Source organism: Balaenoptera acutorostrata, chromosome 15 (assembly GCF_949987535.1).
Source record: "Balaenoptera acutorostrata chromosome 15, mBalAcu1.1, whole genome shotgun sequence".
Classification (NCBI taxonomy): Eukaryota; Metazoa; Chordata; class Mammalia; order Artiodactyla; family Balaenopteridae; genus Balaenoptera; species Balaenoptera acutorostrata.
Window position 1 is genome coordinate 10,242,042 of NC_080078.1, and position 15,823 is coordinate 10,257,864.

General features: G+C 58.2%; 1 protein-coding gene across 4 annotated transcripts in view; it reads left to right on the forward strand.

The window, feature by feature from the left end:
• Positions 1-15,823, forward strand: part of GTF2IRD1 (GTF2I repeat domain containing 1) — a 113,763-nt gene that overhangs the window by 45,466 nt on the left and 52,474 nt on the right. For all 4 annotated transcript variants that reach the window (XM_057529778.1, XM_057529780.1, XM_057529779.1 and 1 more), the window contains 8 exons: positions 159-248; positions 1,681-1,764; positions 6,476-6,659; positions 12,541-12,566; positions 13,509-13,617; positions 14,511-14,548; positions 14,990-15,070; positions 15,669-15,758. In XM_057529778.1, the coding sequence (XP_057385761.1) occupies positions 159-248; positions 1,681-1,764; positions 6,476-6,659; positions 12,541-12,566; positions 13,509-13,617; positions 14,511-14,548; positions 14,990-15,070; positions 15,669-15,758 (702 nt within the window). The remainder of the gene's footprint in view (positions 1-158; positions 249-1,680; positions 1,765-6,475; positions 6,660-12,540; positions 12,567-13,508; positions 13,618-14,510; positions 14,549-14,989; positions 15,071-15,668; positions 15,759-15,823) is intronic.

Below are 15,823 nucleotides of genomic sequence, written 5' to 3' on the forward strand. Positions count from 1 at the left end.
GAACTTGCCTTGAGTTCATGATCACAGGGCTCAGTCCTGGGTTCTCCCTGGTTGGGGAGACTGTTACCCCAGAGCCCCAGCCCGCGCACTCAGGCCAGATCTGGGGAACCCCTCTTGGGGCCCACCTGGAACCTGTACCTTTCCGCTCCCTTGTCCAGGACAGAAGCCCACTGGGCCTGGCGGTCCTCTCATTCAGAACGTCCATGCCTCTAAGCGCATCCTCTTCTCCATCGTCCATGACAAGTCAGGTAGGACAGTGCCGGTGGCAGCACCCTGACCAGAGTGGGGATCCAGGACTGGGGTGGTGCTTATTACTGAAACGGATGTGTGTCCACTGGGTCTTTGTGAGAGAAAGGAGGAACAGCACCGCGCAAGGGACTTGTGAGTGAAACCAGAGTAAAGCCAATATATAATAGTTACATATTGCTGCATGCCAAATTGCCCCCAAACATAGCTTAAAATGACAAGCATTTATACCATTTATACCTTACGGTTTCTGTGGGTCAGAATTCAGGAGCAGCTTAGCTGGGTGGTCCTGGCTCAGAATCTCTCAGGATCTCAGCTGGGGCCGTGATCATCTGAAGGCTTGACTGGGGCTGGAGGATCCACTTCCAGCTCACCCATGTGGTTGTTGGCAGGATACCTACCTATTCCTTACTACCTGGGTCTCTTCGGGGCTGCTTGAGTGTCCTGACAACGTGGTGACTGGTTTCCTGGAGCTAGTGATCTGAGAGAGAGTAAGGAGGGAACCACGTCTTTTATGACCCAGCCTCAGAAATCACTGTCACTTCTGCCATATCCTACCCATTAGAAGTCAGGAACTTGGTCCAGTTCATACTCAAGGGAGAGAGAGGAATTAAACTCCACCTCATGAAGGAACAAGGGTCAAAAAAATATGTAGACAGGTTTTAAGAGTACCACACAGTACAGAGAACCCGAAGGTTTGGGATTCATTTGTACCAAAAAGGGATGTAGTGAGACTTTCCAGCAACTTTGCCTCGTGGAGGTCTCAGCCTCACCTTCAGTGAAAGGTTCTTTAAGAAACCTAGTTTCCTGGGATCAGAATGGAGACCACCACTGCCACAAACAAGCTGCATGCCGGGCAGGAAGGGGACCTGGATGTCCAGGCAGGACAGCATTGTGGGAGGCCGTGGTGGGCAAGGGATACAAGCAGAGATAGAATCTCACCAGGTACTAGCTGGGTGATGTCAGGCAAGTTACTCAGCCTCTCTGAGCCTCAGTTTTCCCATCTGCAAAATGGGAATAATATCTATTTCTGCACGTTGTCCTGAGGGATTAACTAGGATATTATCCATATTAAGTACTTAGCACAGATAAGCACTTAATAAATTAAAGATGTTCCTTTTATAATTTTAATGAACCAAATGATCGCTCTAGTTATTAATATGAAATTGAAGCAGAGGCTTTGGTTTTATGGGAGAGGCCAGCAGGGCTGAGGGTTCGAGGGACTCCCAACAGGGCCAAAGCTGGGTGAGACCCCGGGTGCACAAGGCATGAGGGTTAGGATTTCAAGGTCAAGACTCAGGAGGGGCCCAGGATGGACTGGCTGAGCCCGCACAATATCTGCTGCCGTGGGAGTGGACAGAGAGGCAAGAGGCAGCCAAGCCATGGGGTCCCTGCTCCGACGGGCCCTCACTTGTACCCCCTGTGTTTTGATAGAGAAGTGGGACGCCTTCATAAAAGAAACCGAGGACATCAACACGCTCCGGGAGTGTGTGCAGATCCTGTTTAACAGCAGATATGGTGAGTGGGCGGCACGGCCCGTGGTGTGACCCCAGCAGCGCACTGAGCGTCTCATTACGTGGCAATCGCTCGTGTTCCCCAACGTGACGGTGGGAGCCATATGCTGGCGGCACCACGCGCCGTCAGCGTGAGTGTCACCTCCTGTCTGGGTAGGGGGTAGTTGTGTCAATATTTCCCTGCCAGATTCTCCAGGGGGCGGGACTGATGGCAAAGCCCCAGACCTTGGCTCACCGGTGGGAGGCGGGCCGCTTGGGGGGGCGGTGGCGACCATCCGGGAAAACGGCTGTTGGCCTCTTGTGCCTGCAAGTCCCCCACGCACCACCCTGCCTCCTGCCTCCTCACCTTTGCCCGTGCCGTGCCCCCTGCCCGGCGTGCCCTTTGCACGCATTGCGGGCAGACTCCTACCTGTTCTTCAAGACTCAGCCCTTAAGGCTCCGATGGTTTCCTCTCTGTTCCATGTCGCACGCTCGACGCGCCTTGTCTGTATCTGTCCCCGTGAAGGCCAGGACAGCACTGGCCCCTCTGTGCCCCCAGCACCCAGGACAGAGCCGAGCTCAGAGCACGTGTCGGCTCACCGCACTCTGGGCAGCAGACACAGGTGGTAACCGGGGCAGGGGTGCCCTCCGTGTGGTAGAGCTTCAGCCAAGTGCAAAGTGTGGCCACTCGTTGGCTAGACGGCAGGGGCTGGACCAGACGGGCCTGTAAGCCCTTCCCACTCTGGGTCCTGGGACCCCCGAGTGCCCTCCCACACCTAGTCTCCTTTGTCCCCTCAGCAGTCCTCGCTCACTCTCACTTACTCGTTCAGCCTCTGTTGCGCTCCATCTATAAGCCCCGCTCAACGGTCAGACGCAGCGTGGCTCTGGCCAGGGTGGGTGGCTCTCAGTCACTGGGGAGATGATGCAGGTACCCACAGATCACTCAGCACGCAGGCGTGATGTCATTGAACCCCACGTGAATCGCGCAACCCCTCTCTGGGGAAGTCCCTCTGCACGATGGGACCAAGGGAGGGGGCTGGGGGGAGGGGCACCACCCAGAGCTGCAGGGACAGAGAGGAGGGTCCCGGGCCGCCTACATGTGCGGGTCAGGGGAGAGCACTGCCCTGGGAGTCCACGGATGCTTGCTGGATGCCCTGGAGATGGCCAGTCTCCCTCCCTAACCTTGGCCTTCTCACCATGACCAGACCAGACCTGCCGGGGTAGGGCTTCACTGCCCTCCCTGCCCTCCCTCCCCTCCTCTTGGCTACAAAAAACCCTCTTTCTCTACTCAACACTTCTGACAGCGGAAGTGTGGGTTTTCCACACCACGCAACCCTCCAGTTCTCTGTGGACACCAGCTAGGGGCCCTACAACTCGATTCAATTCTGACCCTAACTCCCCGGAGTTACACAGACCCCTCCCCAGGTTAAGGGCTCAGTCCCCCAAGACAGCACCCCACTTCAGATGCCAGTCACAAGTAGTGGGTCCCCAGGGTACCCACACTTCCATCCAATTTGGCTGCGCACCCGTGGTTCCCAGGACCCCCCTCCGCGAGTTTGGCAGTTTTCCATAATGGCTCACAGAACTGAGGGAGGAAACACTTTGCTTCTGTTGACCCGTTTATTACAAAGGATACAGATGAACAGCCAGATGAAGAGGTACATGGTGAAAGGTCCGGAAGGGTCTTGAGCACAGGAGCTTCTGTCCTCGTGGAGTCTAGGGTGCACCAGCCTCCTGGCACATGGAAGCTCTCTGAACCCCTTCGGTTAGAGTTTTTACAGAGGTTGCATTAAGTAGGTGTGATTGATTTAACCATTGGCCATTGGTGATGAGCTCAGCCTCCAGCCCCTGTCCCCTCCCAGGAGTGGGGGATGTTTCCAACCCTCTAATCGCGTTTTTGTTTTTGTTTTAATTAATTAATTTATTTTTGGCTGCGTTGGGTCTTCTTTTTTTAATTTTATCTTTAATTTATTTATTTTTGGCTGCCTTGGGTCTTCGTTGCTGCACGCAGGCTTTCTCTAGTTGTGGCGAGCGGGGGCTACTCTTCCTTGCAGTGTGCGGGCTTCTCACTGTGGTGGCTTCTCTTGTTGTGGAGCAGGGGCCCTAGGCACGCAGGCTCAGTAGTTGTGGCGCACGGGCTTAGTTGCTCCGCGGCATGTGGGATCTTCCCGGACCAGGGCTCGAACCCGTGTCCCCTGCAGTGGCAGGCAGATTCTTAACCACTGCACCACCAGGGAAGTCCCTCTAATCGCGTTTTGAGCCCCCTACCTTGTGCCAGGCACTCAGACCAACTCTGGTCTCAAGGTGCTTCAGCAAGTGGCTGAAGTTGGGTCTGCAGTACACGCAGTGGTGTATGGTAGTACATTCTAGTACGTAGTAACGTGGAGGGGTGGGGGCCCTCAGAAAGGGAGGACGGCTCAGAGGAAGGTGAGGTCTCTGGATAGGCTTGGGGAGTCAGGGGAGGCTTCATGGAGGAGGTGTTCTTTGATCCACCCTGGGGCCGGGGAGGCTTGGTCACGTGGGCTTGGTGGGCTGGGCCATCCTGGTTGGGGTGGGGCTGAGCGAGGCCCTGTACTGCAGGGGGCTGTTTGTACCCAAGTTTCTCCCCTCCCTCCCTAGCCAGGTGTGAGCAGGACGGGGAGTAGGGAGAGGGGAGCTGGGAAGGGCTGGCTCTGTCCACATTGGGTGGGTTCTGCCCCACCTCTGTGGGCATGACAGCTGCCAGTCTTCCAGCCTGTTGTGCGTGCTGGATGTTTCCAGAATGTTGAGCCTTTCCTAGAGGTCAGCACTTGGGCCCACCACCGTGGCCAAATCCAAGGAGGAGTGTTGGGCTTGGAGTGGTTGAGGCCTTGCCCCTCCTCAGGCCAGAGCTCCCTCTGAGCTGTCCCTTCAGCTGCCCTGGGGAGAAGCTGCCGCCCGCTGCCCCCCGCCCCATGAGTACTGGGGGATCCTGTGGCAGGGGTGGGGACGTTTGGCAGCCTGAACCATCCTGCAGACCCAGGACGAGCAGGTCCTGCTCCTGGTTCCGCCCTTTCAGCTACCAGCTCCGGGCCAAGTGGGCCAGCGACGTTGCTGGGGGTGCAGAGGGGGAAAAAACAGAAGAGAAATGGGGGGAACCCCAGCCTTGAGGAAGCCGCAGTGTCTCTCTGTCACCCGGGGAGAGGTTGAGATTACACCAGGGTCTAAGGATTGTGCGTGGTGGCTCTATCCTCCTCTTCCCAGTGGGCAGCAGGTGGAGGCTGGGCGGGCTGGAGCTTCTGTGCCCTGGGCTGAAAAGACAGGCCTAGCAAGTCAGATGGACCCGAGGGGAGGTGGATTCATGTAGACTCGAGGAACCCAAGAGCCCGTCGCTCAAGTGCTGGGGCTGGGGGGTGGCTGGTGATGCTGGGGGTCGGGGGAAGAGGTGGTTTGACAGCTGCTGAGATGGTGAGGGTTTAATTAGACGACGAGCTAAGTGTGACTTCACAGTGGGATCTGGCTGCCAAAGCCTCCAGCGCAGACCTGGGCCGCATCAACAGGAAAACAATCTTGGCGGTGCCCCAGGGAGGGCCACAGACAGGTGACCCTGCCCTGCCCTGGTCCTGGCATGACTGCAGGGGGTCCGGCTCTGGGCTGGCACTTGTTAGGACACAGACAAATCCTGGTGTGGCCAGAGGAGCCAGGCCAGGATGGGGAGGGGCCTGAGGAACAGCGAGGAGACGTGGAACCCTTGGGAGAGGTTGGAGTGACCCTTGGGAGAGGCAGGAGTGAAGTGGACACCCAGCTCAGCTCGTCTCCCAGGCCTTGGGGCCCCATGAAAGTACCATCAAGCACATAGTAGGTGCTCAAGAAGTATTTGGTGAGTGAATGAATGAAAAGGAGGAGCTGGGGTGTATGAGTGACTGAAATGGCACAGGACCACACCTAATGGTTTGGAGGAAAAGAGCAAGTAACCACTTCCTGAGCTCAGGTTCTGTCTACACTGCTGTTGACAAAGCTGTCAGCTTCCAGCGGTGTCTCATGTCACTGATGAGTGAGCGGAGTGCTGGGCCCCTCCCTGGAGGAAAGGGCACACCTGTACAACTGGAAGCATCTTGCCAAGAGTCCACCTCCAGCCTGGAAGCTTCCCTCAGCTGCTCATTCACTCCCAAATATGCAGGAAGCAGCTACTACGTGTCCTGCCCTATTTAGGTTCCAGACAGTGAACCAACGCACAGATGAATATGTTTGTAACGTCAGATTATGATAAATGTGGGATGAAAAACAAAGCAGGGTGGGCTAGGGAGGGATGGAGGGGGCTGTTTTAGGCTGGTGAAATGACATTTGAGCAGATGCTTGAATGGAGAGAGGGAGGTAGGGAAGGGTATGGTGATCTGGAAGAAGAGTGTCTGAGTAGACAGAAGAGCAGGTGCAAAGGCCCTGGGATGAGTGCGTGCTTGGCGTGTTAGGGAAGCAACAAGGAGGCCAGAGAGACCAGGGTGAGCAAGCAGAGGGGTGAAAGATGGAGATAAGGCCAGAGGTGATGGGGTCCTGGTCACGTAGGGCCTTGTAGGACTTTGGCCATCGCTGAGTGGGAGGGGAGCCTATGGGCATTTTTTAAGAGAGTAGTGATGTATTTGGTGTTTCAGGAGGATCCCTCTGGCTGCTGAGTGGCCAGAGTGGTGCCTGGGAGGTGGGAGGTGGTGATGACCAGGCCCTGGGGCCCTGCATGTCCCGCAGCCTCCATCCCGCGTTCAGCCTTGCCGTTGCCCTTCCAGCGGAAGCCCTGGGCCTGGACCACATGGTCCCCGTCCCCTACAGGAAGATCGCCTGCGACCCGGAGGCTGTGGAGATCGTGGGCATCCCGGACAAGATCCCCTTCAAGCGCCCCTGCACCTACGGGGTCCCCAAGCTGAAGCGGATCCTGGAGGAGCGGCACAGCATCCACTTTGTCATTAAGAGGTAGGGGGTGGGGTGCAGGGGGCAGGGCTGGGCAAGGGGGCGACAGCAGGCACAAGGCAGGGCCCTGGGGAGGCGACAGGGGTCAGGAGTGGAACGAAGGGGTTCTGTAACCTGACGGCTACGTGGCCTCCTCCTTCTGGCCTCTTTTTTTTTTTTTTTTTTTAGTAATCTTTTATTTATTTATTTATTTATTATATTTATTTTTGGGTGTGTTGGGTCTTCGTTTCTGTGCGAGGGCTTCCTCTAGTTGCGGCAAGCGGGGGCCACTCTTCATCGCGGTGCGTGGGCCTCTTCACTATCGCGGCCTCTCTTGTCGAGGAGCACAGGCTCCAGACGCGCAAGCTCAGTAATTGTGGCTCACGGGCCTAGTTGCTCCGCGGCATGTGGGATCCTCCCAGACCAGGGCTCGAACCCGTGTCCCCTGCATTGGCAGGCAGACTCTCAACCACTGCGCCGCCAGGGAAGCCCTGGCCTCTTTTGAGTATTGAATGGAAAAATGGAGGCACAGTGCCTGACCCGAGTAGACGCTGGCTAAGTTCTTAGAGGTGTTTTCCTGCCCCTAAAGAAGACCTGAGGCCTTTGTACTTACCTCCCTTCAGAGAGGAGCCCACCTGAGCTCAGGTGGGGCTGGGCCAGCCTCTCCCTTTCTGCACCTCCCATCGGACTACCCTGCCTGCTGGTAGTTTGTCCACCTTTCCTGTCCTCCCAGGTGGCCAGTTTCCCTGGTGTAGGTGCGGGTGGGTGGGAGAAGGCAGAGCACTATGGACTCTGGAACTGCAGCCCCTTCCCCCCGACCTGCTGCCACCCACCCCCCAGCCTTGTCTCCCAACTCCCACAGGGGGCTTTGTCCTCACAGCTGGCCGGACTCGCCAGCGAGCAGGCATCTCCAGGCAATGCCAGACTTCCTGGGATGCTTCCTCCTAAATAGTTAGAGAGGGAGGGGGCCAGAGGCCATGCCGTCCAGCCCCCTGCCTCCAGCAGCACTGCCTGCATCGGGCCCTTCCCAGGCATCCATTCTGGGAGCCCGCTGAGGGCGTGCTCCCAGCGTGTGCACGCACCCACACGCCTGCTTGCTTGTTTGTTGCCCTAGACTGTAAGCAGGGACTGTGTGTCTCGTTGCTGAATCCCCAGCGCCCACAGCAGTCCCTGGCACGCGGGAGATGCCAGTGTACATATCTGTGGAATAAATGGATGGATGGATGAAAGTGCTTGTCCAGATTTGGGCTCGGGCCATCTAACTTGTTAGAGCTTAGGAAATAAACAGGGTAATAGGAGAGAGAAAAATGGTGGGCGGGTAGGGGCGAGGAGACCTGTTTAGGGTGGTCCGGGGGCCTCTGAGAGAAGGTCCCATTGGTTAAGCCAGAGCTGGGAGGTTGAGAAGGGCCGCCTGCACCCAGCTGGGCAGTGTCTGGGTAGAATTGACCTCAGTGAGCAGCCCAGACGGCTGGGGTGCAAGAGGGTGGGGATTGACCCTGAGAGCGTGGAGTTGTTCTGAGCCTTGGGAAGGACGTCTGCAGGGTTGCTGGATGCCAGAGCTGGGGTCTGCCCGGCCCCCTGGCTGCTGGGGGAGAACGGACTCTAGGGAACAGAAGGAGGAGACTGGCGAGGAGGCTGCTGCAGCCGTGGGCCAGGCCGGCGTGGTGGGCACGGGAGAGAGCGGCTGGGGTGGGGATGGAATCCGAGCGGTGACGGGGTGTGCTGGTGAGTGGACCGTGCAAGTGGGGAGGGGAGTGGGGAGGAAGGCTCACCCCCATGTTTCCGAGTGAGTTCACCTTGGAGATGAGCAGGAGATGGAATTTTCAGAAGCCCAGCTGAGAGGTCAGAAGCTCGGGAGGGAGGTCTGGGGGTTAGAGATAAAAATCTGAGAGTTGGCAGAGTGGGCCAGGAAGGGATCACGGGCAGGAGAGAAACAGAGAAGGGAAGAGAGGGGCAATTCCCTGGTGGTCCAGTGGTTAGGACTCCACTCTTCCCTGCTGAGGGCCCGGGTTCAATTTCCTGGTCAGGGAACTAAGATCCCACAAGCCATGCAGCGTGGCCAAAAAAAAAAAAAGAAAGAAAAAAAAAGGAGAAGAGGTGGCGAGGGCTCAGATGGACTCCAGGATCCCCACGTTAGAGGCTGAGGCCAGGATGAGGAGGGGCCGCCAGCAGAGGAGGCTGAGAGTGGCCAGGGAGCTGGGCGGGCATCTCACTGCCACCGAGGGAGGTGATTCTGAGAGTCAGCTCTGACTGTGGGGCACTCCTGCTCAGAACCCTTCACCACTCCCCCACTCTCCGTGAGCCCCGGTGTAGCGGCTCCCAGGGTACCACACTCCAGCCTGTCAGCAGCCACTGTGCCCGCCTTAGTGCCGCTCCACCTTCCCTCCTGTTTCTCTGAACTCCTGCCTCCTCACGTACCTCCAGCCTTTGCTGAAGCCCTTTCCTTTGCCAGGAGCTGCTTCTCGCCCTCCTTCCCACCTGTCCTGTCTTTCAAGGCTCAATATTCTGTCTAGAAGCCCTCCCCTGTCCTCAGTCGGAAAGAATTTCTCCCTCCGGCAGCAGGTGGCTTCTTCCCCTCATCCGCGTCCCCACCAGCCCCCCAATCACCCTGATCACTGGCAGCAGTGGGACCACATCTGAGCCACCTCTGTGCCCCCTCAGCCCCTACCAGGGGTCCCACTTGATAAATCATTCTGGAGGTGAATTTGAAATCATTCGAGGGAATTCCCTGGCGGTCCAGTGGTTAGGACTCTGCACTTCCATTGCTGAGGGCCTGGGTTCGATCCCTGGCTGGGGAACTAACATCCCGCAAACCGAGTGGCGTGGCGGGACCAAAAACAAAATCATTTGTCAGGCAGTGCCTCCTGTTGTCTAGCTTAAGTCTCTCTTGCTGTTGCCTAAGTCCTTTTCCTTCAGTTGACTCCTGGTAGCAAGGGAGGAGGCTAGGAGAGCAGAAAGCAGCAAGGGCATCCCAGTGACCCCTTACATTCCTGACCATGGTATTTGAGTCCTCACTGTGGCTGACCTTCATCTCCCTCTGTCCAAACTGTAGGTCGTTTAATCCTTCACTAGTATTTGCCAGGCGCCTCCTGCAGGCCCAGCCCTTCACTGAGCTCTACTGAGGACTTCACGAAACAGCAGGCACAGTCCCCATCTGCCCCCAGGGGCTACCGCGAGTCATGGTGGGTGGTCACTCCTGTGATGAGTCCTGGGAGCATCAATCAGCATGTTTCCAGGTGTAGACTCAGATGGCATCTGAGCAGCAAGCCTGTGGGGCTTCCTGGAGGAGGAGGCTTGGCATCAGGCAGACTGGGCTTGAAGCCACACGCTGCGTGATAACCTTGACTAGCGCTTCTCTTCTGAGCCTCAGTTTCCTCATTTGTAAAAATAGGGACAGTGATGCCCTATTCCTCAGGTTTTTCTCAACATAGTATGAGGAGGTAGACATAACATACCTGACATGGAATAGATGCTCAATAAATGTGAGTCTTCTCCCTTGACCTCATCTCCTTCACGTATAGAGAAGTACTAAATCAGTGCTGACAACCTGGGTTCGAATCCTGGTCCTACCATTTTCCAGCTGTGTGTCCTTGGGCAAGTTACTTAACTGCTCTGCCTTACTTTCCTCGTCTATAAAATGGGGCTAATGAGGCAGATTCCCTGGCGGTCCAGTGGTTAGGGCTCTGCGCTGCCACTGCAGGGGGGAATGGGTTCGATCCCTGGTGGGGGAATCAAGATCCCACGTGCTGCACCGTGTGGCTAAAGAATAAAATAAAATAAAAAGTGGCTAATGATTGTTCAGGCCTCATAGTGCTGATGGGAGACTACATGGATGTGAGCAAGGTGCTTAGAACAGAGACTGTTCCTTTCTGAGCCCCAGTGCATTTTCACTGTTGCACATCCCAGCCTCGTCAGGGAGACATTTGAGATCACATTTGCGATCGTCCTTGCAGAAGGGAGTCAGAGAACAGAGCGCTTAGGAAGCAGCCAGGAGGGGGAGTTTCTGCCCCAGCCCAGGTGTCTGCAGGGGGCGGGGAGGTCAGGGTGCTCTCCTGACAAAAGGGAGAAGCCCCTCGACAAGGCCTGTGGGTCTTGTTATTAGTGGAAGGGGGCTCCCTGGCGCCTGGGTCCCCACTCATGCCCAGCCCTGACCCCTGAATCCCCGGTTCCCCCCAGGACACAAGCCCAGAGCGAGAGGCTCTGAGTTCACATGTGTCGGTTCTACCTAAGGGAGGACTTCAGAGGGAAAAGTGTCTGGAGGGGGTCCTAGAACTCTGCAGTGTGCAACAGCGACCCTTGGTCAGCGCTCATCAGGTGGGCCCTTCCAGGCCGGGCAGCCCATGAGGGCGTCTGTCACAGCGTTGGAGCCATGTCGGATCAGACTTTCTCCCTGTCATCTGTCTCCCCCCATCCCCGCCCGCCAACTCCACTAGGAACTGCAGGCCAAGGTCTCACACCCCCTCCCCTGTGCTCCCTGACAAGTAAATACAACCATAAATAATAAAACCTGCTGTTAACGCTGGGAGCCTCCCCGTCATTGGGCGGAGCTGAGGAAGCATGCCTCACTGTGGAAGCCAGTTTCCTCCAGAATTATTCCCTGTGGCTGCTTCTCGGCCCTGGGGGACCCAGACGAGCGTGAGCCTCCAGGAACAGTGGGGGAACCTGGCGCCTCTCAGAATGAGAACAGGACGCCGTGCTTGGGGTCTCACCGCCCCGGTAACCCACGCTGTGCCTTCTGTCGCTGACCTTTTTGCCTCTGTTTGAATTTCCCTCTGGGCCCGCCTCGGGCACCGTCGGCCCCCTTGTATTTGGACTCAGGCGAGCGGGACTTCATTTGTCCCACGTCGCCTCTGGGGGTGCCGGTTGAGTGGCCAAAGCCCTGTCCCCTTGTCCAGCCGCTCCGTGGCACGCAGGCCCCCCAGGCCAGCTGCCTGAGGCCCCCCAACCCGCTGGGGGCCACCCTGGGGGGTCTGGGAGCAGAGCAGAAAGGACAGCAGCCCTGCGGGTAGGCGGCCAGGTGATCCCAGCTCCCTCGCTGACCTTTACTCCATCCTCGTCCTCCAGGGATGAGAATTCCAGGTGTCTTATCAGGGTGACTCAGGAGCCCCCAAATGGCCCCTGGGCCCCTAGCCATCCCCCCTCCAAGCCGTCCTCTGTGTGATGATGGAGTGATCTGAGGGTGCCATGCCCCCTGGGGGCTCCCGTTGCCCACGGTGTAGAGACCACGTGCCTGGGCACAGCACTGAAGGCTGGTCACCTCCCGCAGGACGCTTCCAGCCGGCCAGATGGAGCCGCCAGCCCTCCCTATGCCTTTACCTGGACAACCTCTCAGCCCTCCCGCCCGGGCTCGCCACCCCCAACTCCGTGAAGTCTTTCCTGACCCCCTCCCTGCTTGGGCCCCCTTGGCTTCTGAGACACACCTGAGGGGTCCCACATGTCACGCTGTGAGGCTGTGATCTGGGACGCTCCTGGCTTGTGCCATCGACAGAGAGCTTCCTGGGAGCAGGGCCTACCCCGTGCCTGTCGCTGAGACACAGGTGGTGGTGGGTAAAGGCTGCGGAGCCCTGGTGGGAAAGGGGTGTGAGTTATCCGCCAGCTGTGGCCGAGGAGAGCTCAGGGCCGGAGGAAGCCCCGCCCCCCAACCTGGGTTGTCGAGCTGAATAGGTTGGACCCTCCGGGACCCCCACAGGGGCTGGCCAGTGCCTTCCCTGGCCGTAGAGAAATGGTTTGGGATGTCTGGTTGTGTGGGGGTATCTGGCTATTCTGGACCGTGCCCTCTCCTGCCCCCATGTGAGGCCAGCCCGGTGCCCAGGTCTGCGGCCATGCACGTGGGACTCGAGTGACCGTCACTGAGGGGACCTGGAGGCCGGCTCCCCTCTCATGCCCATCTCTCCTCTCTCCCCAGGATGTTCGATGAGCGAATTTTCACAGGTATGTGTGGGTACCGTCTAGTCTGTTCTGAAGCCACCAAGCTGATGCCCCCAAGAGTGCTTGAGCTGCCACCACACCGGACCCGAGGGAGCCTGGGTGTGGCTTCTGTATCCGGGGCCCCAGCTCCCAGGCGCAGACAGACTGTCAGGACATCCCCTCCAGACATGGGAAGCCCTGGATGGGGAATAATAAAGCTAACATTTGCTGAATACTAACATGTGATGGCTACTCTCCTAAGCTGTTAGCGTATTTAATTTTAATTTAATTTAGTTTTCAACAGTCCTATAAAGCGGGTTCTGGTTTTTTCCCTGAAGTCTAGCTAGTGAGCACTGGGGTCTAGATGCAAACCGAAGTGCCCAGGCCATGACCAGTAGGTGGCCTGCCTCTCAGGAGGAAGAGATGGGCTCTGCCAGGTGCAGCAAAGGGAGCACGGATCTTGGGGTGCAACATATCTGAGTCCCAATACCGGCCCTACCTCCCCCCAGCTTTGGGACCTTGGGCACAGTCATGTGGGCCTCAGTTTCCACATCTGTGAAAAGATAAGAGCACCATCCTCTGGGTTCCTGGGATAACTAAATGAGAGAATGGTCCCATGGTACAGCCTTGGGAGAGACTCGGTCCCTTTCCCAAGGGCTCCCTCAGCCCCAAAAGCATAGCCCCTGTCCTGAGGTCAGGACAGCCGTTTCTGGCTTCTTCCTCCTGCCCAATCCTCTGAGATCCCCGGCATCCTTATTCCTCATCCCAGGGGAGGCATCTCTCCCTGGACCCCTTCCTGGCTTGGCTGGACATGGAGGCCACAAGAAGGAGGGACAGAGGCTAGACCACACCTGAGGAGTGCCCCCAGGAGCTTCCCCCAGAGGCCCCTGCTGGGTGCCCCGCAGGCAGAGGAGGCTGGAGAACCTTCGCCCTGACCGCCCTGCCCCTCCCTGGCTCTCCCCCCAGGGAACAAGTTTACCAAAGACCCCACAAAGCTGGAGCCAGCCAGCCCGCCCGAGGACATCTCTGCGGAGGTCTCCCGTGCTGCCGTCCTGGACCTGGCTGGGACTGCTCGGTAAGGCCACACCCCGGCTCTACCCCAGCTCTGCAGGGAGGAGCAAGGCCTAGGGCTGGCTGGAGGATGCTGGGCCCGGCGTCTCACTCCACCTGGACACCCCGCACAGGCACCTGTGCGCCTCACCCCACTGTGGCCCAGGGAGAATCTAAAGGGACCCAGAAGGAGAACAGAGATTTCGCCAATTTTCTTCCACCTGGAGGACTCTTGTCACCCCTTGGGATCTAGCCATACGTTATCTAGTCTCAAAAGCCTTCCCTGGCACCCAGACTAGGTCAGGAATCTGCCCTGCATGTCCACAAGGCCTTGCACTTAGCTCACGGCCTGGTCGCCATTCACCAGTGCCCCCCACCCAGACCCTGGGCTCCTGGGGGCCAGGGATGGGCCATCTCTCCCGGAACCCCCACGTCCAGCCCAGGCCTCCCCGACAGTGTTCTATGAATGAACCAAATCCTCCATCCCAGGGTCCTGCCCAGCTTCACTCCCCAAGCCCCTCCCCAGACTCCTGAACCCTCTCCAGGCGGGTGGTCCCTACAGCTCTCAGTCCCCCCGACAAGCACTGATCAAACCCTCACTGCACTAAGTGGTGGGGCTCCTAGACTGGCCAGACCCAGGCCTCAGGAGCTCCCGGCTGGTGGGCAAGGTGGACGCCCAGAACGTCACCCCAGGATAGGGAGCAGGAGCTCGGGTGGGGCGGCCAGGGGACTGTTGTCCGGGACGTGGGGCACTGGGAACCTTGCTGGCGTGGGGAGGGGGGGGCGTGGATCCTGGTGGGATGGGAGCAGATGTGGTCAGGGGTGCATCTTGAATTGGCAGCCGCCGTGGGCCCCTGACTGCTTGGAGGGGGAAAGCTGGGGCGGATGCCATGTCATTTCTCGGCTTCCTTCCCACAGGTCGGACAAAAGCAGTCTCTCTGAAGACTGTGGGCCAGGTGAGGAGCTGGACCCCACTGCGTGTGTCTGGGGTGGGAGGGCGTCCACCAGCCCCACTCAGCAGCTCTGGGGAGGAGGCCGGCTCAGACCATGAGCCTGGGTATTCATGAATGTCCTCTGTCCACCCCTCTCCCCTGACCCTCCCCCAGGCCGCAGAGCATGCTGGGAGCTCGCTGGGGGCTGGGAGGGGTAGGTGGGATGTGGGTGGCGTTGTGGGAGACCTGGATTCGGGTATCACCTCTGCCTCCACATCCCTGGCGATGCAGGCCTCAGTTGCCAGGTCTATACGTTGTATCTACCTATAGCTCAGACACCAGGGCTGACGTGACTTTTCCTGGCACTACTAACAAGTCACAGACAGGAGAATGTTCAGGAATGACTCCCCTGCCCGGCCAAGCTCACGCCCACACTTGACCAGATCCCTCGTTTCCCCCTCACAGGAACCTCCGGGGAGCTGGGTGGGCTGAGACCCATCAAAATCGAGCCAGAGGATCTAGATATCATTCAGGTCACTGTCCCAGGTAAGGGCTGATCCTGCCACCCCCGCCTGAAGGTACAGGGATCGAACACCACCGTGTCCCCTCCCGGGCTGTCCTGTTCTCTCTCCCGAGCACCTGCCCCGGTCAAGAAGGGGTCGCCAGGCCGCTGCTTCTCTGGTCTGATCGTGAAAGGGTGCAGCATTGCGTGTGCTTTCTGTAGCCACGTCTGCCCTCTGGGCTGGGGGTCAGGTCTCAGCTCCGACCTTCCTAAAGGTCCCCGCAGCCTTCACCTCTCTGGCCTGGCTTCCCTGGGATTTGAGAGGCTGCGGGGGAGAAGAAAAGGTCATTGGAGTAAGAGGATCTGAGTTTGACTCCAGACCTGGATCCCTCTGAGCGTCAGTTTCCACATCTGTGAAGAGGGGCATGTACTTGTCATCTGGAGGCTCAGTATGGGGTAACCACAGGCTCCAGGCCCCTTGGGTCCCCGCTGTCCTCTGGCACAGCTACCCTCCCAGAGTCCAGGGTGCAGCTTCCTTAAGGGTCCTGCTCTGTGGGCGTGCTGGGCTGGGAAGTCCCTGAGGGACCGTGACGGGGTGGGACAGACAGAAGATGCTGTTGTCATTTGGAGTTTTGCCTCCAGACCCTTCCCCAGCCTCTGAGGAAATGACAGACTCGATGCCTGGACATGTGCCCTCAGAAGATTCCGGTTACGGGATGGAGATGCTGACTGGTAAGAAATGGGCTGGGGACCCACCTCCCTGGGATGTAACAGGGAGAGGGGTGGGCCAGGAAGCC